The sequence below is a fragment of the Phodopus roborovskii genome, unplaced genomic scaffold (assembly GCF_943737965.1).
Source record: "Phodopus roborovskii unplaced genomic scaffold, PHOROB, whole genome shotgun sequence".
Taxonomy (NCBI): Eukaryota; Metazoa; Chordata; class Mammalia; order Rodentia; family Cricetidae; genus Phodopus; species Phodopus roborovskii.
This window is the reverse complement of record NW_026126541.1, coordinates 30,319,814-30,346,222: the sequence shown is the minus strand read 5'-3', so window position 1 is coordinate 30,346,222 and position 26,409 is coordinate 30,319,814. Positions and strand designations below refer to the sequence as shown.

The following is a 26,409-nucleotide window of genomic DNA, read 5'->3' as shown; positions in this document are numbered from 1 at the left end:
ATTCGAAGACTAGCATCTGATGACAACGCCAAGAAATACCAGAAATCCTTAAAATGTGTATTGTGTCAATAAGTCTACTAGGAGACTGTTAGTGGCTGGTATTTAGAAAAGCCGGTTTCAGTGAATGGAAAATGGAAACAAAATGTTAAATGATTACAACAAATGCAATTATTCTAATTTATGCCCGCATCTAATTTGCTGTTTTTTGTTTTCTAATATATTTCCCAATTTAAATCCAAAATTGATGTGTGTGCAAGTGTATACTATGAATAACTAGAAGTGTCATGAGCCATAGGTATTCTGTTGTGTGTATTGGTTAGAACTATCTACACTGGTGTAAAAGGATTAATGTTCCTACATATTTATAAAATATTTCAGAATATTTTAGAGTCAACTTCAACCATAATAACGCTTATTAATTTCTACTCCGTCCTAATTTAGAACAAACCATGAACAAATGGAAGAAATGTTGAATTCTGGAGGGCCACTCAGTCCCTCACTCCCATGAATCTAAATCTGTCCATTGTCAGCAGATTCCTTTCATGATACGAGTATCTTCAACATTAAATTAAATGAAACAGTGGTACAAATACATTAAAAATAACAACCAATAAACACAGTGAAGCCAGTACATACATTTGGTCCAATAGAGACATGATGACATCTGGGGATGACAGGTAGAGACAGGAAACAGAAAGACCTCAGGAGGGAGAGTCAAAATGAAGGGAACCTATGTTATGATTTAAATTCTATGTGTAAACATTTTCTAATGCACAATGAAGTAGATCCATGGTGTTTTGCAGCTTATGATGGATTATGCAGGGGAGGGGGTTGCAAATTCATTGCCTTTGGGGATCTTCAGCAAATGAAGTGATGCTTGGATGCCAGAGAAGACTCAAGTGTGATACAAAATCTGAACCCACTAAAAATTATATTTACGACATTTAAATTTTACTTAAGAAATGCTGTTGAACTTCAGAAGTTTGAGACAATCAGGCAATAACAGTTTCAATACACTGTGTTTCCTGACAAGCCATTTGGTATTTTAACTTTCCAGATTGGCGCAGCCTCATCTCCTCAACCATACCCCTCACCCAACCCAACTGGAAAGATGAAGTCTTCATTTTATTATAGGCCTCAGTAGTGATTCATATATCATTTTGTGCTTTCCTTTCCTTTTTTATTTTTTTTGGCTTTATTGATATCGTTATTTATTGACTTTCACTGACTTTTATAGTTACTTAAACAAAAGGATGTATCTTATTTTGTTGTTGTTGATAGAGTGCTTAAAAGAACTGTGGCTTTTCATGCAAAATAAAATGTGATAAGCCTGTGCTCTTTAGGATCTCACCTTCCTATTGTAGCAGTCTCCTGCTCTCTCTCTCTGTCTGTGTATGTGTGTGAGCGCATGTGCGTGCGTGTGTGTGTGTGTGTGTGTGTGTGTGTGTGTGTGTACACAGAGACACTCAGACACACAGATAGACATTTAGACTGAAAAGATGCACTTCAATAAGTACCTGCTCATTCTGTTAACTTTCTAGAATTGTAACTAGGTAAGAATGGTTTAAAACATATGATGCTTATGTAACATGTTTGTATGAAAGCTAGCCTGTTAGTCCACACCCTTAGCAATCTGATTTATAATCAAGTGATATTCAGCTCCAAGGATAAAACATAGAGAAGTCCACTCACAGTCACTCAGAGAGAAACTGAAGTTTTTGTCTCTTTGTTTTGCTTCATTTTCCCCTAAATTCCCCTTGAAGAACATGTGACCTGTCCTTACTTCAGGAATCTGAGCATGACAGGCACACTTTACCAAATGGATTGACGAGTTATTCACACGAACAAAATAAACCTTACTAAACCTTAGCTCAGTTCTGTTTTAAGGCACCATGTAATAGCCGAGGTACGATGATCCCTGATGTACATTCTTCAATGGCAATGGTCCATCCAGCCACCTATCCAAATCCTACAGAATCGGGGTTAGCAACAGTGAGGTGTGCCAGTCACACTGCCTTTAGGTTCTGTGTAAAATTTAAATCCATGTACTTTAGAAACCAGGAGATAACATATGCAGGTCGCTACATTCCTTGCATCCTATACATTTCTTTTATAATAGCAGCATATTGAACTACTATTAGAAAAAAGACCTGGAATCAAAGAAAGTCATCCGAATGGAATGGTTTCCTGTATGTCCAGCTCAGTATAAGTAGCATGTACACTTAAAAAAAAAAAAAAGTCAAGTCATTTTTCAGCTTCAGTACCTAACTACAACAGCCCCACTTAACAGCAGAGTGCATCTGTGCAGTGGTCCCAATACAGAATCAGTAGTCTTTAAACAGAGGAATTGGTATGCAATTAGTTAAAAGTCAATGTCTAACGGAAGCTTGCATTGTTAACTGGTTTAATAGTTATGTACACAAATTATGTACATATTAGCATAATCTCTTGCCATTCTGTCATTTACCCTGAACTGATAAATGCACAGCTCATTTTATTTTTTTCAGAGAAAAATAGATGACCTTCCCAACCCTCTACCACTATAATAAAAATGCTCTGTATTCTCTCCGTACTCCAAAATGTTATCAAAATAGTGTCTTATGGTTCTGTCCAATGAGAAGCACCTTTCAGAAGCAAATTTGATGCATCTGCTGCCAAATGGGCATGCCTCCAGTGTAAATCAAAGAAATTCATTTCTTTTGATATTTCACAGAAGTGCATCTAATTAAAAAACTTACACATAAATCATACACCAAGACTAACAATCAACAATAAAATATTTTAAGCTACAAAATGTAAATTACCTTTTAATTATGAGAAAACAAAAACAACGACATTATGTGTTGTAAAAATCCTTCTTGACACCTGAAACTAAGGAGGGGACAAACTCTTATTATTAAAAGGCAAATAATTCGTGTTTAAAAAAAAAATGACCTGGAAAAATACATACACCCATTCCATTTCACAACTCCAAAAAGGTAATGTTCAGCACAGATAGACTTTTGACAACAGTCAACCTTCAGGCTTGCTAAAATTTCAGCTTAAGCCCAGTATCAGCGGGGTTAAAGTGAGCTGCAAACGTTGTTTTCCTGCTGTTAAACGGCGGTATAGGTGTTGCCTGTGGCACTGCACTGCCTGATGGTCTGAGTGCTTGTGACGATGTGTTCACTGTGGATGGGGCTCAGCAGGCTGGGCTGCACACCACTCTCCAGAACCGGCTGCATGCAGCCAACTTGGAACGCCTGGCTCAGCTCTGTTTTCTCTCTTTTGGCCTGAGGCTCTGAAGAATCATCCAGGTCTTCATCCATCTCGCTTTCTACTTCACTGCCTTCATCTGCACAAACAAATACCACCAGAAGACATACTTCAGAATCACCCAAGTACACCAGCTCACCAAGGGACCTCAAGCTCTCCCAGGCAGAGGAAGAAACTTGTAGGCTTTCCCCTCATGCAATTTTATTCCCATCAGTTCCTCAGTGAGACAGCCAAAATTCTTTTCAGACGTTTGTAATTTTACATAAAACGTCTGTATTGAATAATGGCATAACTTGTGGCATCATAAGGTAGTCCCTTTGGCATGTTATACTGGTCTTGGAGGGCACACAGATTTGTACTATGTCTTGTCCATGCTGACTTGAGGCCTGCGTTGGTCCACAGACTACTGCACTACCGTGACTTGAGATATTACTACTGTTGCTCTACACACAGCAAACACCAAATTGAATGCATCCTTAATTCTTATGCTAAGAAAAAGATGAATAATGAAGTGGTAATGTGAGATTTTAAAAATGCACATAGGGCATTTTTGCTTGCAACATTAATACTGTAAATGCTTGTATCCCATTTTTGGAAATTAAACATATAAGACATTCACTTTTGCCTCAAATTTTATTACATTGATATAAATCACTTTGTGGAAAAAATCCACAAAACTTCATGTTTCATTTGTAGCCTGGAGAAGTCCCAGGGTTAGGGGTAAATAGGACCAGTTGCACCCCACCAAATGTCAGTTCCCAAATTCTGGCCTCCACTCTCCAAACTGAAAACTATCAAAGCCATATAGGAAGCAGTAGCAAGAGGGCAAACTCCACTGTGTGCAGGCCAGGGATGGGAAGAATGGGGATCCCTTTATCCATCTTGCTGCAAATAGAAACACACCTGAAAAAATAGTCTGAGCAAACTTAAGCGTTCTAGATCTATTTGACTTGAGTCTGTCATCTCTGAATGACAGGGTTCCTTAGGATAGGCAACAATGTCGGATCCTCAGGACAACCAATGCAATTCTGGAGACATCTGTGCTCCCATTCTGGGAACCCATTTGAGTTTTGGTGCACAAAAGCTACAATGAGGTACTCCTGGGGTTGACCAAATTCTTTGATTCTTCACTTTATGAAGAAGGCTGGAGTTAGGTGATCACTGGCTGATTTTCCTGAGGGTCTACTGGGATTCCACAGGTTGCACCTTGGAAACAATAACATGCTGGGGAAGTCTAACATTCTACTTTTCCTGCTCTGGCACAAAAATGGAAATTGAGCCAAGAGCAGTGGTGACAGCAACTTGTCAGAGAGGGATGTCCTTAGAGTAATGATGTAAACACGGCTCTCTAGCATGATGCTTCCTTCTCAACAGACACCGAAGGGTCACAATAGAAACCTTGGGGCAGCACACTTAGGAAAATAATGCTGTATCTCTTTGTAGACTCCCAAGTCCTTCCTCTGGCCTCTTTCTCTAGAGGCCTCTGGTTATAAGGTGTAACAGTAGTTCTCTCTAGAAAAGCTAATAACTATAACAATTCCCCAAGTCCTGAGCAAGAAGATGGCTATATTCACTGTAGTGTTGTTTTACTGAAAGGCATGTTATGATTTAAAACTCTATCGTCATTTTGGGTAGGATTTATGTGTTCTAGTCTACTCAACCCACCTTTGACCTATTCCTTTTCATTTCTTAAGACCCACTGTGTACATCTGCATTACTGTGCATATATATATATATATATATATATATATATATATCTTGTTAGATTGTTTTGAGGATTCCTTTTGTTTTTATGTGTATTGGTGTTTTGTTTGCATGTATGTCTGTGTGAGATCCCCTGGAACTGGAGTTACAGATAGTTGTGAGCTACCATGTGGTTGCTGGGAATTTGAACCCGGATTCTCTGGAAGAGTGGTCAATGCTCTTAACTTCTCTCCAGCCCATTGTATTGTCTGATTGACCAAATGTGTACATTGTGCTTGCATAACAGCACACCCTAGATTGACAATGCCAGCATTGAAATCTATTTATCCTTCTCAACTGAACTACTATTCATTGTGGTTTGACAATAAACACCACAACTACCTCTGAGTTCTTTTTCTATTGAAAAGTTAACTGACGGGTAAGCTAAGGAATCTTTTTTCTTGTCTGGTCTTGAATAAAAATCTCTGGTCCAATTTTGGAATTTTCTTCCAGGATTTTGGTCATGGTCAATATCTTTTTAATTTACATTGAACTTCTATAAGGGTGTTTAGAAGTGCATTTCAATTATGTCTTCTGCATTCAATGCACTTCATATGAAGAAGACACGAGGGTGAAGGAAGACAGACAGCAACGTCATGCGGGATGCCAGCGACAACCAGCTGCTGCTTACACCCAGGTTTGCTCACTATGTCCAGAGGATGCAAGTGATGCTGCTTCCTCTCACAGCATCTCAGAGTCCTTCAAAGTTTTCAGTTCTTACCTTTATCCAGATTTCCAGGAGACACAGCATTTAAATCGCCAAACTGCAGAATAATAGACATTTGTGCAATGGTTACTACTTGACAGAATAAAACAACACTCTATCAATCTGTGGTAAGAACACCACTCCATGACTTTTAAAAACGTGTGAACTGCTGACCATTCTGATCTCTAACTACAGAGGCCACACAATTTTCCAATCAAATGTGTCAAATTTGAAGTTTAAAATATGTCGCAATTGAGCTGTCTTCACCTCCTGAGCAAGGATAACAATTTTCTTTGGCTTTCATGCTCCGTTTTACTTTTATTTCAGTTCAGCAATAAAGAAACAGGCCTGGCTGACCTGGAATGGTGATGGGTGTGATGAAATAAAATTGGAAAAGTCCCAGTCATGCAGTATATACATCAGCGCCTCTCCTCATGCTCGGCCAGTGAGTCCTGCTGGGGTCTTCATCATTGCTGGAGCATGGTCTAGCAGTTGTGGTGACTCTATCATTAATGAGAGTGACAACTACAATGGGAGCCCCAGAGCTGAAATAGTCTTTAGTTCTCATTCTAAAATTTGAATCTTCTCTAAATTAATAGATGCTCTTATTTACCTAGATACGGAGGCCCCATTTTTAAGAAAAGGAAAGGCATTAGCTACAAGCACTTCAAACAGAAGGTCTCAACACCATGGAACAATTAATAGCCATGGGCATAGACGTTCCTTTCAATTGCTTGATGATAATTTAACAGCAAGAAAGTACATTTTGAGTCTCTCAGGGGGAACAAAGATAGATATACTAAATAAAACACTGACTAGCGGAGGCACAAAGCTGATCCCAAAGAAGTGAAGTGAAACGCAAAGCATCTGCTTTTAGAAAAGGTTCCACAGCATTGTGTTCAAAGCAGTTATTAGAAATTCAGATTTCTCAACAGACTTAAAAAGGGTGAGACAGAAATTCTACTTACATTCAGAAGTTTGCTTATAAAGAGTTCCATGATAGGGAGTATATTTTTCATCTACAAGGTCTATAAAGTAATAAAACTGATCTTATTTTGCAAACACGCACACGTTGTTTCTTTTCTCAACTAAATGAACACTATGTGCCACAGTAGCTACCCTGGGAGCTTATACATTTATTTCAAGGTAAGTTTATGCATAATTCCAGAAAGTTCACACTGCCATCTCACTTCCAATTATGACTCCATACTTTTTGTTCATGACACTTGGCCTTGGACATTCTTATTTGCTTATACAGAGTCCCATATTCAAATCCAACTTCAAGATATTTATAATACTATATCCTTTTACTCCTTATGGTTCTTAGCGTTACACAAGGAGATTAAGAGGAGGCATTCCACTCCATCCTTAAGCCACCGGTAAGCAGCTTTACCAGAATAAATGCAGAGCTTCTCCAGGTGACTGCTTCCATGCAAAGGAGCCTCCTGAACATGTAACTCCTACTCCATTTGTTGGAGATGCTGTCCCACTACTTCACAGTTGTGTCTTACTGGACAACAAAATCGTAGCTAGTGAACCATTGTGTTGAAGAAGATCCTGTGTACATGGGCCAAAACCCCATGTACATTTATATAAAATTCGAAGTATAAATTATGTATGTTTTTTGAATCACAGAACATAAAACAAGCAACAAATATTCAAAGGGATTATTTATCCACCTTGGGTCTTACTTAAATATTTAGGACTATAGACAGACGATGTTCAAAACTGAGGGTCATTGTATTATTTCTGATTGAAAGCACATTTGGATTTTCATTTAATAATTCTTAGGCTCTAGTTCTTGAAACAAACTGGTAGACATGACTCTAAGCATATGTCTACTTATAAAAAGGTGAGGACTAGTTGTGCATCACTTATCTGAATGCTTGGGAGCAAAAATATTTTACATTTCAGAATTGTTTCAAATGTTAGAATATTTGCAAACATATAATGATTGTAGATGGGACCTAAATATAAACATAAAATTCATTTGCTTCCTATATAATTTATATATTTACACTGATAGCAATCTTAAAATATTACTTTTAAAGTACACAATTTTTGAGTGTAACACTTCACATGAAGCTAGGGATCGATGACACTTGTAGTGTTATAGTGGCACTCAAAACTGTCATATTTTGAAGTATTTTTAATTTGTGGATTATGGTGGTTCAAATTATATAGTATTTGTTATTAAAAGAAAAAACCATGAAAGTCATTTGTTACTACATGCAAAGGTTTTCCTTAGAAAATTTCTGCCTAAAGTAGATGCGTCTGACTATTCATAATGCTGAAAATAAAAACCCCCAAACCTGAAACCATCTATTGTCACCATCATTACCAAAATAGCATTTACACACAGAGAGTGCTTTTCAAAATGCTCTGTGCTAGATGATGAACAAAAAGCAGAAAGACTCTGCCAATGCCCTTAGATATCTCTGGGATTAATGACAAAGTTCCACACATACAGCAAATGGAGAAAATAGATGAGAAATCAAAGAAATCAATGAAGAAGTGAAGATATTTTAATGGCCTAAGGAGAGATTTTTTTTATATGCATATCACATGTGAAGAATATACATGTATGAATTACCCCCCCCCAAGCACACACAACACACAGGATAATAGTAGGGGGAATTAATTTCAACCCTATAGTTAGGTTGGGTAAAATTCAGAGTCAGTTCATTTGTTCATTTATTCAATAAATATTTAATATTTAATGAGCACTTAACTACATTTTGAACACTGACCCAACCATCAGTCAATCAGTCAGATAAATTTGGAGAATACTATTATGGAAGTTAACTATAAGAAGTTGCTTCTGGTACAAAGGCTGGGTAGGCTAGCAGGAAAACAATGCAGCCCAAGAAACTTTAGGGTCATGAATGAGAACTGGAATCAATTGTATGGGTTTAAGGTTCAGGCAGCTGACCAAAGAAGCAGTAGAAAGGCATGAGGGGTCCCAAAGAAGAGAAGCATGGAGAACAGGAAGATGCCATGGACCCACATCAGACCAGAAGAGAACGAAGCTATATAAGACATGGACAGAAATTAACAACAGGGACTCCAGAGAAAGAAGTTGCTGAAGCTTCTTCTGTAGACTTTTCCTGCTGTAGAAGGGACCTGGGCAGAGAGGAGCTACAATTCACTGATGTGACACCATGGACAGAATACACTTATATGTGGTCCAGGATACTTCCAAGTAAGTGTGGCCTCACAGGTCACTTTCTGAATAAACTATTTTGGAGAAGTCTTTCCCAGAAGCTCAACTAAAGTACTTCATTCCCCAGTGTTCCCAATCACCACCAGTCACTTGCTTCCCAGGGCCTTCTGTGCGGACCTGCAGTGCTGACCTTGTTTGTTCATCTAGTATGTATTTTTCTAACTATAGCATCAGTGCCACAGCATGAGGACTTTGTCCTGTCATTAATTCATTCTAGACCTTAGTGTGGTGCCTGATTCGCACCGTGAAGAGTAAATAGATACTTAACCAAATACACGCACCAGTTCCTTCATTTCAGCCAACCAAACAAGACACGAATTTGTCAAAGCAGAGGAACTGGATTTCATGCTATAACTATGGAAAACAGTGAGTTGATCTGACTACCATCACATAGTAAATATGTGATCTTATATTGGTGGTCAGGTATTTTCATCTTAAAGTTATGAGAGAGAAACAGGTTTTGGGGGAGCAGCAGTGAGAGTGATATAGAGATCGCATATTTTAGTAAGGAATACAAACATATAAATAAAGGGATTTAAAAAAGTTCTCTAGAAAACGTATGGCATTCAGTGCACACAGGAATTAAAATGATGTCAACCAGATGAACAGGAAATTCTGTAAAGTCAGAACCAGCATGGATTACAGACAAGGTATGGTATGGGTGACTAGCTCTGCTGTTTTTGAAAAGACTTCTTGTCTGAGAAACCACTTCTTGTAGATCCTAGCCAGAGACCCCAATGCTGCCCCCTCCCTCTGAGAGGCACAGAAACCCAAGAAACTATCTAAGCACTGTAGCCTGTGGCAGCCTGGCAGCTTGCTCACAGTGATAGTAAAGATGGCTATGAAGTGGGGGTGGGAAGAGGGACAGCATGGCCAGGGCAGCTCTTCAGTAGGTCTCCTGGAGGCCTAGAGTATGAGCCTGATAGCGACCAAGCAGGCGAGGAGTTCTTTTGTAGGATGCACAGGCTTCATGTATCTAGAGAATGTCAAAATGTATGAGTACGAAGACCAGAATGCCTTTAAATTTCCTCATTCAATGAAGGCCTAGAGAGCAGCTGTAACGGGAAAGCCACACAGTAACGGATGGGATAGACTGGTTTGTAAGCTCCATCCCACGGTTCCATGAGGTCTACACTGCACAGAGGACACAGTCAGATGCCTAGTTGCTGACATGTGAAAGGACCACAGTCCATATATATGCAGAATCCACAATAAGTGTTATCACATCCCTGGTAAGAATTCCTACTGACCTTGAGCACCAGCAGCCAACAGGCTATAGAGTGAAAGCTCCAGCCATAGAGCTTTGTCCTTCATGACTGTCAGCTACTGCAGGGCTAGTCTCCATAGACTCAGGGTGAGGGCATGCTGGCCTACCCTGCAGGCCAGTGCTGGCAGTAGCTGTACCTTCGCATACACACATGTGGGAAGAAAATGTAGATGCATACATATATGTATATATTTTGTGAGTTACTGATGATCAATATCTGATAGGCACTATAAGTACATTAGTGATAAAATTCTCCCCGCCATTTGTTTTGTTGTTGTTTGCTTTTGGTTTTTTGAGACAGAGTCTCTCTATGTAGTCTTGTCTCTCCTGGAACTCACTTAGATTAAGCTGGCCTCAAACCCAGAGTCTACCTGCCTGTGCCTCCTGGTTACTGGGATTAAAGGTGTGTGCCATGACATCCATTTAACTATAAAATTCTCTTAACATTGTTTCTACTTGCTCATTGGAACAAGTTATCTTTGTCTTTTCTTGTTCATTTTGAGAGAGGATCTCATGTAGCCCACTTGAACTCACTATTTATCTGAAGTTGGACTTGAACTTTCTCACTTTTGCCTCTACATCCCAAGTGCTGGGATTACAGATATATGCTACCTGCCACTGTCATGTAGTTTAGCATAGTCTGTACAGACTCCTCCCCTTACTCCTGCCATTGTATAATCACATATGAAATCTTTCAATCATTCCTGTTAGTTAACATTGAATCCAAGCCTAGCTATGGCTGTCTAAACTTAATTATATTGACGCTCTTCCCTAACATTGGTGTTTTCTTTCTAATTGACATATTTCCTCATTCTATTTTGCTGGTTGTGTTTTTCAAATGACTGAATTAATTTGCCTCTGATTATCACTTTGGCTACATACCAAAGAATGCTGCTGGATTCTTTGTAATTCTGTGCATTATTTGATTCAGTATTCAAAGACTGTGGGCTATTTTTTCTGTCACAATACAGTATTATTAAAGCCTGCATTATGCTTTGGGTGATCTTTTCTGTTTATTTTAGTGCCTTAGTTCACCTTTGTTGGTCCAGAAAGTAATGGTCTAATTATACAAATTATTGCTTGAAATTGTAAGTACACAATCAATTAAATCTTAATAAAATGCAATCAAATACAATCTTAGGCAATGCATAGAATTTTAATATTTATCAACTTGTGCAAAAAGGAATGGGAATGGAACTAAAATCAAGAACTTACTATATGTCTATCTGCCTTTCTATCTACTCTGTCTACCTCATAATGCCAGCAACTGGGTATCTGGCTGCTGGGTTCTGACAGTGTAGACCTCACAGCATCACAGAATAGCTAACACAAGCAAGCTTTCCAAGGTCTTTGTTGCTGTGGCTGGTGATATGGGGTGGTACTTGTGAAATTGTCTGGAGGACAAGACCATATCCTACTCATCACCATGACTCCATCTTCACCTCACCTAATATAATCCTCACAGTAGCCACATAAATAAACTCTCTTTTGTGGTGATACTCTATGATCTAACAAATAAAGCTTGCTTAAACATCAAAGCACAAAGCTAGCCATGCTAGCTAGCCACAGAGGCCAGGCAGTGGTGGCACACCCTTTAATCCTAGCACTCGGAAGACAGTGGCACACAGATCTCTGCTAGTTCTACCTGAGCAACACGAAATCGATCCAGTCTAAAAGAGAAACGGACCTCACACAAAGGTGATCCCAGCACTTGGGATCCCATGCCTTTAACCCCAGCACTAGAGAGGAATATAAGGTGGGAGGGGACAGGAGCTCAGTGAAGTCTGAGGTTTGGTGGAGATCAGTGCCGTCTGGAGACACTGTCTGATGCTTGGAGACCATCTGAGCATTGGTAGAGGTGAGAACTCTCTAGTGGCTGCCTGCTTTGCTTCTCTGATCTTCAGTTTTAAACTCAATACCTTTCTCTGGGTTTTTATTATTGGTGTTAGTCTTTAGGCTTATTTTACTGATGACAAAACTAAGACTCAAGAAAGAACAAATATAACATTTTAACTATCCAGTTTAAAGTAATGAGTACAGCAGAATAAGAACACACAGGATCTGGACCAGGTTGACTGGATTTAAATCACAATTCTGACACTACAAGCTCTTTGACTCTAGGCCAATTATACCATTTGAGCTTCTGATTTCCTTACCTATGAGTTAGACAGGGTTATCACCAAGTTTAAATATGTACATTTACCCAAAGGTGTTGAACAGAGACAAAGCTAGACTGTCTTCACACCCAGTTTCCCATCACTGTGGACAGAACCCTAAAGTTTCATTCCATAATCATTAGGAGATGGTTTCAAAATGAATCCCTCTTAGCTGAGGAAGGCTGTAGGACTTCTAGGCTGTGAGGCTTTGGCTTGAGGTTGCTGACACTATATATTCCATGGAAGGCTGGGCTGGAAGTGATTTTTTTTTAACATTGATTAAGATTCTTAGTGAAAGTGTTGGGCGGGACAGGGGAGGGACACATCTATGCTGAGTGTCTTCAGGGAAGTGGAGACCATGCAACCAGAAATTGCAAGCAGCTCAGATGAGTTCTGGCTAATTTCTTTTACTTCCATCCTGAGAAGTGAGGAAAGGAACAAGGACTTTAAAGTTTCCCACATAGAGGAATGGAAACTGTTCACATGCGGATTTAGAACTTGCCAAGTCTGATGGGAGATGTCATTCTGTAAATATGTTTCTCGTATTGGCTAATGAATAAAGCACTGTTAGCCAATAGGACAGCAAGATAGGTGTGACTAGGAGACGAGGAGGTTTTGGAGAGAGGTAGGAGGAGAGACTTAAGGGAGAACAACTCCGGGCCCTCTCTCCAGTAAGATAAGACCAAATGGAAATACTTAGATTAATATAAATGGGTTAATATTCAAGACAGAGCTAGCCAATAGGTTCAACAGGCCAACAACATTATATCTAATACAGCATCTCTGTGTGTTATTTGGTGCTGGCACAGCTCTGGGACCAGGCCAGTGGGAAAACCTACTCATAACACAAGTCAATCATATCTTTTCAACCTTCTGTTAGGGCTTGAAATTTGGACATTCTGGATTCTACAAGCCACATAAAGCTCAACAGTGGTCTGTGCTTTATTAACTAAGGCTAAGATTAGGTAATGGCAACTACTTTAGATGCTTTGATGGAGGAGAAGTATGGTTTAAAATTTGAATCTTAAGGTGTTCTGAGCATTACTTCCATTAAATATCTCCCAAAATGAGAAGAAAGGTCATCAAACCATTTTGCAATTAACATGGCTACAATGTTTCACAGCTGGGATGGGGGTTGCTGACTTACAGTAATTTCCAACTTTATTCTGAAGGGAATATTAACGTTTACTTGAAACACACTGGGCCCCTTAATTGCTTTCTCTTATGTATGTACCTTTCTATATATTTTCTAAGAGTTTTCACTGACACTGGAAACATAAAAGACCAAGATTTCTGTTGGTTTGCACTGCAGCTTCCATTCTATGGCTGCTAATGGCCCCAATCCTTTGAGGTTGAGCTAACACCCTCTATTGTGCACATACAGCCCCACACACCCTCGAAAAGTATAAGGCAGTACAGGCCATAGCTACTTTAGAAGTGAAGTTTCAAACAGGAATGTTCACCATCGTCATCAAGCCAAAGCCAGAGCTGGGAGCAATCTGTCCTGAGCCTGCTCCAGAGTCCTGGTTTTCCTTTCCCTGGGTTGCCCCCATCTCCCCTCCCCCCAGAATCCAGGTGGAGGTTTCTTTCTGGAGCCTGTTTCCCTCCTGCACTCTATCTTTCTGCCATACAGGTGAAATCTGAGAATTCCTTGCCCAATGGCCCTAAGTTCCTTCCCAGACCTGTGAGAATCTCTTCAGAGATAAATGTGTGTATTGGGGGGTGTGTGTGGGGGGGTGAAGAGGCAGCAATTCTTTTGCAAGGTGAAGAAAATCCTGAACACTTGCCTGAGGTATTAACAAATGAGTGGAATAAAAGAGAAGTGTGTAAGGTTAGAGGCCACTGCATCTGTGTCTCTCTTTTCTGGCATGGACACTGGAAGAGACAGAAAGTTAGATGCAAGCCACATGTCCTCAATTATCAAGATGTATCTGTTAAAAGTAGACAGATAGAATGCATTGTATTTATAGTCGGCTCACAATGTCTCAAGTATTTAGACATATGAGACTCCTGGTCCTGCGAATGTTAGGTTGAGGGTGGAAGAACACAGTTTATGCAAATTAAAACTACATATAGAAGAGAAAGAACCGTGCACATGACCTGACTCATTTACACCAAAGCCGTGTGCAATGTCTAATAGCAAAGACCGGCCTTAAGGCCTTAATTTATCACAGGAAAAAAAAAGACTGACATTTGATTATAACCAGCGGTCTTACTTAGGGTTTTATTATTGTGAAGCGACACCGTGACCACAACAACTCTCTTAAAGGAAAACTTTAATTGGGGCTGGCTTACAGTTCAGAGGTTCAGTCCATTATTACCATGGTGGGAAGCAAGGCAGATGTGGTGCTGGAGAAGCAGCTGAGAATTCTACATCTGGATCCACAGGCAGCAGGGAGAGAGCCACTGGGCCTGGCTTGAGCCTTTGAAAACTAAAAGCCCAATCAAATGACACACTTTCTCCAATAAGGCCACTCCTACTCTAACAAGGCCACATCCTAATCCTTTCAAACAATGTCTCTCCTTATGAGCCTGGTGGGGGGGCAGGGAGGTGGAGGCACTTTCATTCAAACTAGCACACAGGCAATAATTACCCAGAGAGACAATGAGATTGAGCAGGATCAGAAACATGGTCTCTTCAAGACAATAGTGACTTAGATTTGTAGATCTTACACTAGCTTCATTCTTGGTCCGCATTCGTGTTGAGACCATCTTTCGTGGCATTTTTGAGCACCATATTTTAGTAAAGAAACAGTATAGAAAAATGGGGAAAGGATTGGTTTCCTTAAGAACTTTCCTACTCTAAACCAGGTATACATCTGTAATCATACAACACTTGGAGGCTGAAGCAGGAGGATTGCCATGAATTGGAGGCCATAAAGCAAGTTCCTGTCACAAAAGAGGAGACATGAACAACACAAAGACCTTTCCCACACAGACCGGGGCAGATTACCTTTACTAGCAGGACCAGCAACCACCACCTTCTCTACAACAGAGACGCACAGTACAGCAAAGGCAACTTCTCAGGGTCACTTGGGATAGGTCCAGGATCAGGAAGTATGACAAAGAAGCCAGCAGGTGGCACTGTCATGCTTAATCTGCGTCCAGGAACCAGACTCCTAGCTTTCTCTTTCTCCAAGCAGCCACAAGGCCAAAAAGGTCTCAGTGACAGGCACTAACTAGTTACTGCAGAGGACTTATAAGGCTGAGATGTCTCTCGGGACTACAATGACTATGCCTGTTGTTGCGGTGTTTTAAGCAGTCTTGAATTTCTAGTTTTGTTCTTTTCCCCACTTACAGATATCCAGGTTTAGCACCTAAATTTAGCACCTACATAAATTTAGCACCTGAAATATTCTAGAAGAAGATATACTTGGCCTGGGGACTTTACCTTCCTGAGTAAAGAAGCCTCATATATGAACCCTGATGTTGTGAAAAATTATTTTAAGGTGTGTTACCTTTGTTTATGCTCTGGAACATTTAACCATGTAAAGATGTGTTGTTTTTGTTTTATGCTGAATTTGTGAACTCTGTGAAGCTGTGATGGTCATAAAAGAGCTGAATGATCAATAGTGAAGCACTAGAAAGGATAGGCATTGGCTGGCAGGCAAGAGTATAAATAGGAGAAGAAATCAAGGAGGGAAGGAAAAAGAAATGAGAGAACAAGGAGAGGAGGAAGAGTCTGGCTCATTTGCCACAGAAAAAAAAGGAAAAGCCCAGAGACAAAAGGTAGATGGGATAGTTTAAGATAAGAAAAGCAGGCTAGGAACAAGACAAGCTTAAGGCTGGGCATTTTAATAATAAGGTTCCATGTGTGATTTATCTGGGAGCTGGGTGGCAGGAACCCCCAAAGAGTCAAAGAGCAAAGAGTGAAAAACAAATAACAACATTTTAGCACTGCAAAGTGGGACTAGAGCAAAAGAAAATACAACCGCACCCTGACTAGAGCAAAAGAAAATACAACCACGCAGCCAACAAGATGTCCTGTAAGTTGGCAGTCTGTCCTTTCATCCTTCTTTTGTATTTTCCCTCAGTGCTTAATTCCAATACTTATTGTGGGATTCTCTCTATGCCCATGTGGGGGAGGTGGCCAAGGAGAGGTTGCAGCTACTAGCCAGCAGGGAAGAGGACCGAACATAGGCTGATGGAGATGATCCAGAGGGAGGCTGGTGATTACACCTGGACTCTTGGTGTAATCAAAATTAAGTCCTTCTCTTGTGCTGTAATAAACAGGCAACATTATCATATACAAAGAAGAGATGACGAATAGAATGGCAAGCCTGGAGAAAGGCAGGAGACAATGGAAGTTTTCAAAGAGCCAATCCGAGGAGTCTGGTAGCCGGCAGGGCTCCTTCCACGGCTTCTCCAGGGTCTAACATTCATCATTTACTTTCAGCTTGTCTGAACTTATGCTAATATAGGAAAGTAGACTTCGAGATGAAACCAAACTACAAATTATAAAAAAAAAGTTCATTTAGGTCTGGTGTGTATGTGTGTGTGTGTGTGTAGATACAAAGAGTCTGATGGGTGTACTTTGTTGTTTTCTAACACATTTGACCTTCCAACTGAAAATTGCTTAAATGAAAACTGCATTTAGTTTGCACATTCTAAATATCTAAGGAAAAAAAAATGAAGGATGGGATAGTAGGATGATCAAGAGACATCCAGGAAAACCCAAGAAAGAAGTCTTGTAACAAAATGATAAAAATCTTACATACCAGGCATCTGGTTTACATGTTGTGAGAGAGATTGAGCATGCATACAATATTTGGGTGTTGTTTGCTATGGATACAACATAGTTCCCGTTTGGAAAAATATGCAAACAATTTATATGATGATAAATTTAAGTGGGTATTATGAGCACTGGTTATTGGAGTGTGGCTGAAGCATTTTGTCCATTCAGTTTTAGCACTTGCCATTTCTGACTTGTGACTTTCTACTCCTGTTGGCCTTAGTGGTGAAAGGTGACACTAATACATCTTTTGCAAGGTTTGGAGTACTAATAAATGTGAGTCTAAAGCACCTAGCAAAGTGACAGGATCTGACTTCAATTAAAGTGTCAGCTAGTGAAAGTAAGCTTTATTACAAATAACAGCTTTTTAACAAGATTCCATACATTTTCTTAGTTACTGTTACATAGTTTTTTATGCAAAAACCTCAACTTGTAATACAATTTCTGTTTAAAAACATGCTTCAACGAAAGTCTGCTGTGTGACATACATATGTTCAGTGTACCCCTTACCCTAGAATCCTATTCACTGATGCTATTTGCTTTTGGTTGATTGTAAGTTATGCTTCCATGCTTATATGTGTGGTTGTATGTCCTCCAAAAGGGTACCCTTTCATTTCATGACTACCCCAAAGTCTGCCTGCTGAATTCTTACTATATCTCTTTGCTTTTTAGTCCCCCCACTTTCATTTTGGATATATTAACTTTGATGAATCCAGGAAATATTCTCTCCATAATATTATTAGATGGGCTGTTTTCCATATTAATGTTCAGATCTGGACAATTAAAGAATCATTTTGATTTTGCTTTTAGACTTTGTGTCAGGATTTCATTACCATAACCCAGGTTAGCCTCAAACTCACCATCTCTTTGCCCCAGGCTTAAAATGCCCACATTACAGGTATGTGGCACCATGCCTATGTGATAGTTTCTATTTTTTTCCTTTTGAAATGCTGGCAAAAGAGGGGGTTTAGAACTAATAACATCTAGGTATAGTTATGATTAAAAAGAAGTCTCATATATTATTAATTCCAAGTATAATAACATAAAATGCCCATCATGAAGAATTATTTTATGAACTAACACAAATTGTGTATATTCAGTGAATATATTAGTAAACTATATTTAAAATGTAAGATATATACACCACAGATTTCCAAACAGATTCTAAACAGCCACAAAAATTTATTTAAAAAGGCCATTTTTCTCCTCAATTTTCCCTGTCAGAGTTGCATAGAATAATTTATGGCTTTTGATATTTCATTTACAGGTTTAACAGGTGTGCAACAGATGTAACTTGTCTATCTTATACCCACCCTTAAAATCTCATCATTGCCAGAAAGCCTATGGGCACACTTAAAATACTTATATAAACACATGGAAATTACATGAATCAATGACTGTAAATAAATACTGTCGTCTATCTTATAGGCAAAAAACAAAAATAAAAACCAACCAACTGAACAACAAAAGGAAGTCTGCAACAAAAACAAATGGGTGGTGAAAAAAGAAGTCTACAGTTGCAAATGCTTCAAATGACACAGTAGGGAGTATTACTGTAGCATTAGACTAACATTTGGAAGAAACTTATAGGGACTGTGAGGCAGCTTCTAGAGAGAAGCAGACTACTATGTGCTGTCCTCCAAGAAGGAAGCAACTGACATGACAGCATTCTTGGTGAGTTTTAGTGCATTCAAAATTAGACTTTGTCTGTTTACTGTGTTTGACGGAAAACCTGTTGATCTCTCACCTGTTCAAATAACGCAGCATTAATTTTAAGATTTATTTACTGAGCTACTGTGAGTGAAAAGATACACTGATGTTTTAAGCATTTTAATTCTTTTTAAAGATTTTCCCTTTTTTCAGACCCGGTTAGCTATCTGAGTCCCCCTCCGTGGTCCAAAGGAAAGCAGTACTAACGACAAAACAAATGTCCTCAAAAGCTACTAGTAGCTCACAGAATTGGCCTAGTGACTTCTAAGGTGACTACATTCCAGTTCTATCCGGTCCAGTAACAAATGCAGAACTACATCAGCAGCGGACAGTGACCAGGGACGTATGTACCTTACTGTGGCTTTGGGGAAATGACTCAACAGTTCTGTGTCTAATTTCAGCATCAGCACAATGACTACAGGCGGTGGGTTCACTTGGAATCTTTAGCCTCTGCCCAGTCCTGACTGTGTAACATGACAGTCTTTACCTGTTTTTTCTGCTACTTGAACCTCAAATTTCCCATGGAAAAAAAAAATCTTACTGGCCATGATCCCTGTCTTAGGGTTTCTACTGCTGTGAAGAGACACCATGGCTGTGGCAACTCTTTTAAAGCAAAATATTTGGCGAGGCTGGCTTACAGTTTCAGAGGGTTAGTCCATTATCATCATGGTCGGACATGGGGCATGCAGGCAGGCATGGTGCTGGAGAAGGAGCTGAGAGTTCTACATCTTGATCCATAGGTAACAGGAAGTGAATTGTGTACCATACCAAGCACAGCTTGAGCACAGGAGACCTCAAAGTCCACCCCCAGTGACACACTTCCTCCAACAAGCCACACCTTTGGGGGCTATTTTTGTTCAAACCACTGTAGTCCCCATCTTAGTTGTTTCATGTCACTTCTCACTGGGACTCTGAAAATGGACACATGCCTCCAAATTCTCTAACTTCTTGGAGCATTTTATTTCTCACCTCAATTTTATTTTCTTGGGAAGCCTTTTATGGCCTTCTCAGGCAAGAGTAACTGCCCCTGCTTCAAGCACCTTATACTCCCCTAAACCCTTTCTTTACAGCACTAAAAATGTGTAGCTATGTAGTTACAGAATGCTTAATGAATATGTATCTCCTCTTGCAATGCAATTTCCTTGAAGACAGAGTCAAAGTTCGTTTTGGTTACTGTCATAGTCATTCATAACAGAGTTTTTGGGTAAATGAGTCAACTAATATTAGAAAGAAGAGGTCTGGTTTTCAACACAGAGAAATGTGGCTTGCCCCCAAATCAGTTCCTTTGACTCTAAAGTTCCCTGTTATCTTTAGGCATTAAATTTTCAAAATTTTGCAAATCATAGAAGTACTACAATGTAAACTTTAGAATGAAAAGGGTCTGTGAGGATTGGGTCTCATTGAGGAATGGGGATTTAAACCACGTAGTAGGAATTAGAATGGGAAATGAAAGAAGTGAGGGCTCTGGGGTGAAAGAACCATTTAAGCAGTGGTCTAATGATGGGAAAGCACAAAAGGCTAGCATAGATGTAAGAGGGACAAGGAAAGTGACAGCCTGAGGCTGACAGGGAGCCAGGGACAGGTTTTAGATGCCTTTTGTACAAGGGGAGATTTTCTTCCTTAACTAACAGAACAGTAATTTATTGAGAAACTTTAGGTAGGGATGAGGCAATCAGCTTTGTGCCTGCATAAGACAATACTGACTAGAATATGAGTGGTTTGAGATTGGCAAGGTTTAGGGAGTGGTTGGAGATGGGTCAAGACAGAAAAATACATGAGATGATGCTCAGATAGGATCATGGTGACATCTACCAAAACTGAAATATAAGCAGGAAGTTCAAGATAATACTTCAGCTAAGCATAAGTTCTCCATATGAACAATTGTTGATTTTTACGATGATGTTGTTAATGATGATTAAAAAGCAGTTGCTGTAGTTTCAGGAAATGGTAACTTTTATAGATCTTAATATACTATCCTGACACAGTTAAACTACTCTGTGTGAAGGTACTTGTGAATTTGGAACATGGCAGTTTCCCTTCCCCCAAATCTCTCTCCATACATGTGCGCACGCACACCCCCCATACCCCCCCACACACAGAGATTCATCTATCTATTCATCCATCCATTCATCTATCCATCCATCCATCCATCCATTCATCCATCGGGACAGTGTCTCATGAAGCAGAGGCTAGCCTTGAATTTGTTATATAGCTCAGACTGGCCTTGATCCTCTGTTCTTCCTGCCTCTACTTCTCAAGTGCTGAGATTACAGACATGCATACTCTACCATGTCTAGCAGGTGTTTAGAAAGGGTAATTCCAAAGAGCAAAAGGAGGGTAAGTTTAGGATAATGTATGAGGGGAAAAGGAGGTGGTGGTGTGGAGGAGGGGGAGGCTTTCTGTTTCTTGACTACTAATCTCCTTACAGATGAAAATAATTTTAGATTAGATAGTAGGACTAAGGCCAAAAGTGCATGCTAGATAAAAAGCTTCTGAACTATAGTGCTATAGGAGAGTGAATAGAGAAAATTAGCCATGGCTTTCTTTGTAAACTGAATGGTGCAAACTGAATGTAGACAATAAAAAAGATTTTTTTACAAACTGGGTCAGGGTATAGTAAGCAAACAGATTAGGATGTACATTTGGAACTTTGATTTTACAGAAGCTAATTTATGTCTTATTGTTATATCTGTATTTTATTAATATATCTTTGCATTATGTTGTAAGTTATCTTCTTCATTTGCAGCCTATTCATGTAGTTAAGAGTGTCTATTACGATGATTATGTGGCAGTGTTGACGGTGCATCTCACTTGAATTTCACTGAGCTGCTAATGGCAGCAGGCTCATGTGAGGAAGTGGCTAAGCCTTCACTTTGTGATTTGTTCTTTAGACATGCAAGGGCAGCAAAGGCCATGCAGGATAAACTAGCCACATGGTGACAATAAGAAGCACTGTTTGCATTATCCCATTCTTTCTGGAAAAGATCTAGAGCACAAAAGATGTGTGGCAAAGTGTTCAGTGCACTAAAGGGCAGATTCATTTGAGAGTCTTGAGCCCTAAGGCAAAAAATATTTCATTCCAACTGGGCATCTTATAAGAAGATAACTATATAGCTATAACAAAGGTTAAATTTAAGAAAAATCTAGATTGTTTGTCCCATTATTTAAAAGCTACAGCAGTTCTTGCTGTGTCTTACACATATTTTTTAAGCACCATTTAAATATAATCATACAACAATGTATGTATCAAAAAATGACAAAGAATTTTTTTAATTGAAAAGCTCTATGGCTGATTGTTGATTCTCATGGATTCCTTTAAAAGAGAGAGGGAGAGAGAGTGAGTGATCACCATTACAGTGAGACTCGACAAGTTTGATAGAATCCTGTCAGGGTGAACTTTGTGGGCTTCCTTAGGTTTTTGGTGTCTTATCCTATTCCAGACACTTATCTATGTCTTGGAGGAGTGGGGAGGGTGTTGGATGCTTGTTGCTTTGTTTTACTGTGTATTTAGACTTTTATAAAATAAAAAAAAACAAAATAAAAGATTAATATTACAAATGATGTTAAAAATAACTGACATTCAGGGTTAGAGAAATGGGTCAGCCATTAAGGGCACAGGCACCTCTTCTAGAAGCCCTGGGTTCCATTCCAGCACTCATATGACAGCCCACAGCTGTCTACAACTCCAGTTTCAGCTTCCTTAGGCACCAGGTATTCATGTGGTTCATAGATATACATACAGACAAAATCACTCATACACTTACAAAAACATTTTTAAAAGATTGATGTACATTTTACTTGTATTAGAATACTTAAGGTTTACAGTAGAACTTACAGGGGTGCTAAAAATATTTTAGTGATGTTATTTCTTTTATCATTATGCTTATTAAACAGCAATTTAGCAGTATTTATCTTTAACAACTTTCCCCCATCTCCCATGTGTATGTCTGTATGTTTATGTAGGCCAGATCAGCATCTGATGTTTTACACTAACATTGTCTATCTTAATTTTTTGAGGTCGGGTTTCTCACTGACCTAGAGTTGCTGACTTGCTAAACCATGCATAGTTTTTCACATGGGTGCTGGAGATCTGAACTCAGGTCCTCTGTCTTGCACAAAAAACATATTACCCACTGAGTAATTTCCCTCTTATTTCCTTATTTTGAAAAAAAAAATAAGAAAAGAAACCAAAAAAGCCTAAACCTTACCATATATACATAGATAAAACATGCTTTACTGCTTTGAGTATTTTGTGATTTTATATCTGGCTTGGCATAATTTAGTAAGGAATAAAGTACCCCTATTAAATATAATAAAATGAGTCAGAGTTGAATTATTTTAGCATTTGTACCAATTGCTCATTATCATAACCAATTCTCATTCATATTATTCTAAGAATTACCACTTTCTGACATTGGGTATGGATAAGCCATTTTTGTTATTACCTAGAAACACTAGCAATAAAATTCGCTCCCACACTGTTATTGACAAAGGCATGGGTTTGTAAATCAAACTATGTGTTTAGCAAAACATCTCCAGTGTTTATCAGTTACAGAACTATTGAATATCCCTGTAACCACATTCTCTGTATTAACCTTAGATGCACACTGATAAATTAGGAAAAAGGAGAACTTAATCTCAAGGGATTGTAATAAATTTTTAAGTGTTTTATTATATACACAAAGGATATAGAATCAGGCTTGCAATGCAGTAAAAACAAACAAACAAACAAGCAAAATAGTCATCATTGCATTATCATAGCCATTCTGAAGCAAAAAGATTTATTTCCTTCCCGAAGACTGGAAAGAGCCCACAAAATTTAGATTTAACTCTTTGTCATGCTTTTCTTGGTCCTTAGCTTTGTCACAGGCATTGATCTTTCTTATGTCCTACTCAATAATTTTCTTTTTAAAGTCTTGTGTTTCTCAAAGTTTGGTTTTTTTGGTTTTTTAAATGACAAAACATATAATAGAGCAAAACTTATTCCACTGACACGATAGAATCTTCAGCTTTAGAATTCTGTGATTAAAACACAAAATCAGACCCTTGTGGGACTAAAGCTGCTTTAATCAGTCATTCATATTCATAATTTGAAGTATAATTAAAAACCAAACATTATCACATAGATTTGAAGCCCTTACCTCGCCCATCACTGCTATCGGCGTCTCTCCTGTTGCTTGAGCAACACGATGCTCTACCAAGTAGAACATGTACTCATCATAGAGTAGCCGGATCAGGTGAAAGGAGCCAAAGCTAGCAGCACTACGTAAGGTTAAGTCCCGAATAACCATTGAGCTGTTCAAGAGAAAGGGCAGAGATGAGGCCAGAACCAGGAACAAAGGTTATAGTTCAAGCGTCAGTACACTTAAAAGCAGTTACATCAGGAGACTACGTGAAAGCACACACTTTTAGAGTATAAACCTTGCAATAGAACAAATTCATCTTTGAAAGCATTTGGCCCAACTCATTTCAGTGGTGGGAAGAGGTCATTCTCACTAAGGCTTGATCCTGATCTTCACTAGAGCCAGGCGGGACTTCATTAGAAAAGACCTTTCATTATTATAGGCATGTCTGCCCTTCCCATTGCATACATTCCCATTGTATCAGAACTGAACAGAAACAACTGTGGAGGCCGGAGTCACATTCCTGGTATAAAGCAAATCAACTCAAAGTGAACACCTGATTGGTGATGAATGGCATTTTGTCATCTCTAAATGACAATGATCCTTAGAGTGTACTTTGTGCCAGATTTCATACAAAAATCGAAGCAAAGTTCCCTGAAGCAGTCAGTCTAAATGGAGGTGAACGTGTGGGATTCCAGCATGTTTTTTTTGGAAGGTAAATTTATTGATTCCAGTTTCTTCGTGATTTTCATTTAAATAAAGGTGATTCCACCCACTAGAGATGGGAATTATAGACGAATTAAGAAGTGATTAAACTTAAAAAGGATGAATATTTAATGTATATATTATACAAATATGAACCATATTGACAGAGCACTAACAGTAAACTCTGCTTTATTAAAAGCACAAATAAGTACAAATAAAACTGTGGCTTTACCAAAGATGCATCAACTAAAAGGCTTCTTTTGTACTTCAAATGTAGTTGTGAATCTGTGACTCAGTGAGAATTATGTATGTATTTATATAAGAGTGTTTTATACCAGTTCTTACTCAGTTGCCTTTTTCTAGAGCGTTTTGGCTTATAAATACTAAAACTGTCACTATATTCTCAGGAGGAAGAGGCAAAATATCACAAATGAAAGCCTAATTTTTGTAATGACCAATTATAGAATTCCAGGCAAATAAAAGAATAAGAAGTTGGCTTTATTTTTGTTTTCGGTTTCATTTTTCCACCTTTTAGGAAGAGATTGAAATACATTAGGTTCCATACATTCACTTTGGCAAGTAACAGAACATAAGCTGACAGCTGAAGGCAGGAGCTCTGGGTTCTGATGCTGGCTCTTTGCTACTTGACTCTTAACCATAAATAAGCGATTTCCCTGAGGTTCTTTTCTCTAGGGAAAGTGAAAGCAGTATTTTTAGTCTCAGCTAATTTACACAGTTATTTCAAGGGAAAAATAAACTAAAGAATATAAAACCACTTATGAATACATAGAATGAAATAAATAAAATTTATGATTATATCACAACAGAAAACGCTATTTCTAATTTGTTTATAGAAGAATGAAGATCATTATATGGACCGAAGACTTCTTACTTTTTTAAATCATTGTACAAACATTAGAAAAGGTAAAGCTTGGCTGTCTAGCTAGACCCATTTATATTATGCCTTAAAACAAGCATACAAAAACAAAAGCCAAAAACAAACAAACAAACAACAAACCAGGGCTGGCCCAAGTCTTATTATGTAGCTTGGATTGAAATCTGCACCAATCTTCCTGTGTGTGGTGCTACAGGTAGACTTGGTAATCTTGCCTACAACTACAGAATCATTTTTAAGGCTTAAAAGTTAGTCTGAGAGTCAAATGAAGCAACACACAGTAGTTCCCTATATCTATGGTTTTGATTTTCTTGGTTTCAGCCACTACTAATGTGAAATAAAAATTCCAGAAGTAACAAGTTTCAGACCACATATCCTTCTGCATAGAGTGATGAAAATCTGTTCTCTGGCTCCTGCTACCTGGGATGCAGTTCACTTTCTTGTCCAGCAAGCGATATAAAGGCCCCAGAGTGCAAGAATGCTGATGTTGGAGTGTCAGCATACCACATTCTGGAAAACAGCTCCTTCAGTAAGAAGGTGGAGGTTGTTGACTTTAGAGAAAAAAATAATGAATTCTGAGATGAGACTGATGGAAAGAATGTATCTTCTATTGGTGCAGCTGAGACAAAGGGAAATAAAGCCATTCTAGGTTTGATGCCATACTTCAAACTGCAAAAGCTATAGCCACATCTTGTGGTAAGTGCTGATATCAAGATGTACAAGGTGTTATCCCTTAGGTTGAGTAATATGGGTGTTTTAAGACATTTACTGAGATGTTGAAAAATAGCCCTCATGGATATGGTGGAGAAGTGTACTCTAGTATAAATGAGCACTCATGACATGAGAATAGCCATGTCAAGGATGCTAATATCTTGGGCTCAGGGGAATAACAAG

General features: G+C 38.8%; 1 protein-coding gene across 6 annotated transcripts in view; it reads right to left on the bottom strand.

Annotated features, from left to right (window-relative positions):
* Positions 1-910: 910 nt before the first annotated feature.
* Positions 911-26,409, bottom strand: part of Rfx3 (regulatory factor X3) — a 251,199-nt gene continuing 225,700 nt past the window's right edge. For all 6 annotated transcript variants that reach the window (XM_051199662.1, XM_051199664.1, XM_051199665.1 and 3 more), the window contains 3 exons: positions 23,934-24,087; positions 5,720-5,762; positions 911-3,334 (listed from right to left, as the gene is read on the bottom strand). In XM_051199662.1, the coding sequence (XP_051055619.1) occupies positions 3,096-3,334; positions 5,720-5,762; positions 23,934-24,087 (436 nt within the window). In that variant the 3' untranslated portion in view covers positions 911-3,095. The remainder of the gene's footprint in view (positions 3,335-5,719; positions 5,763-23,933; positions 24,088-26,409) is intronic.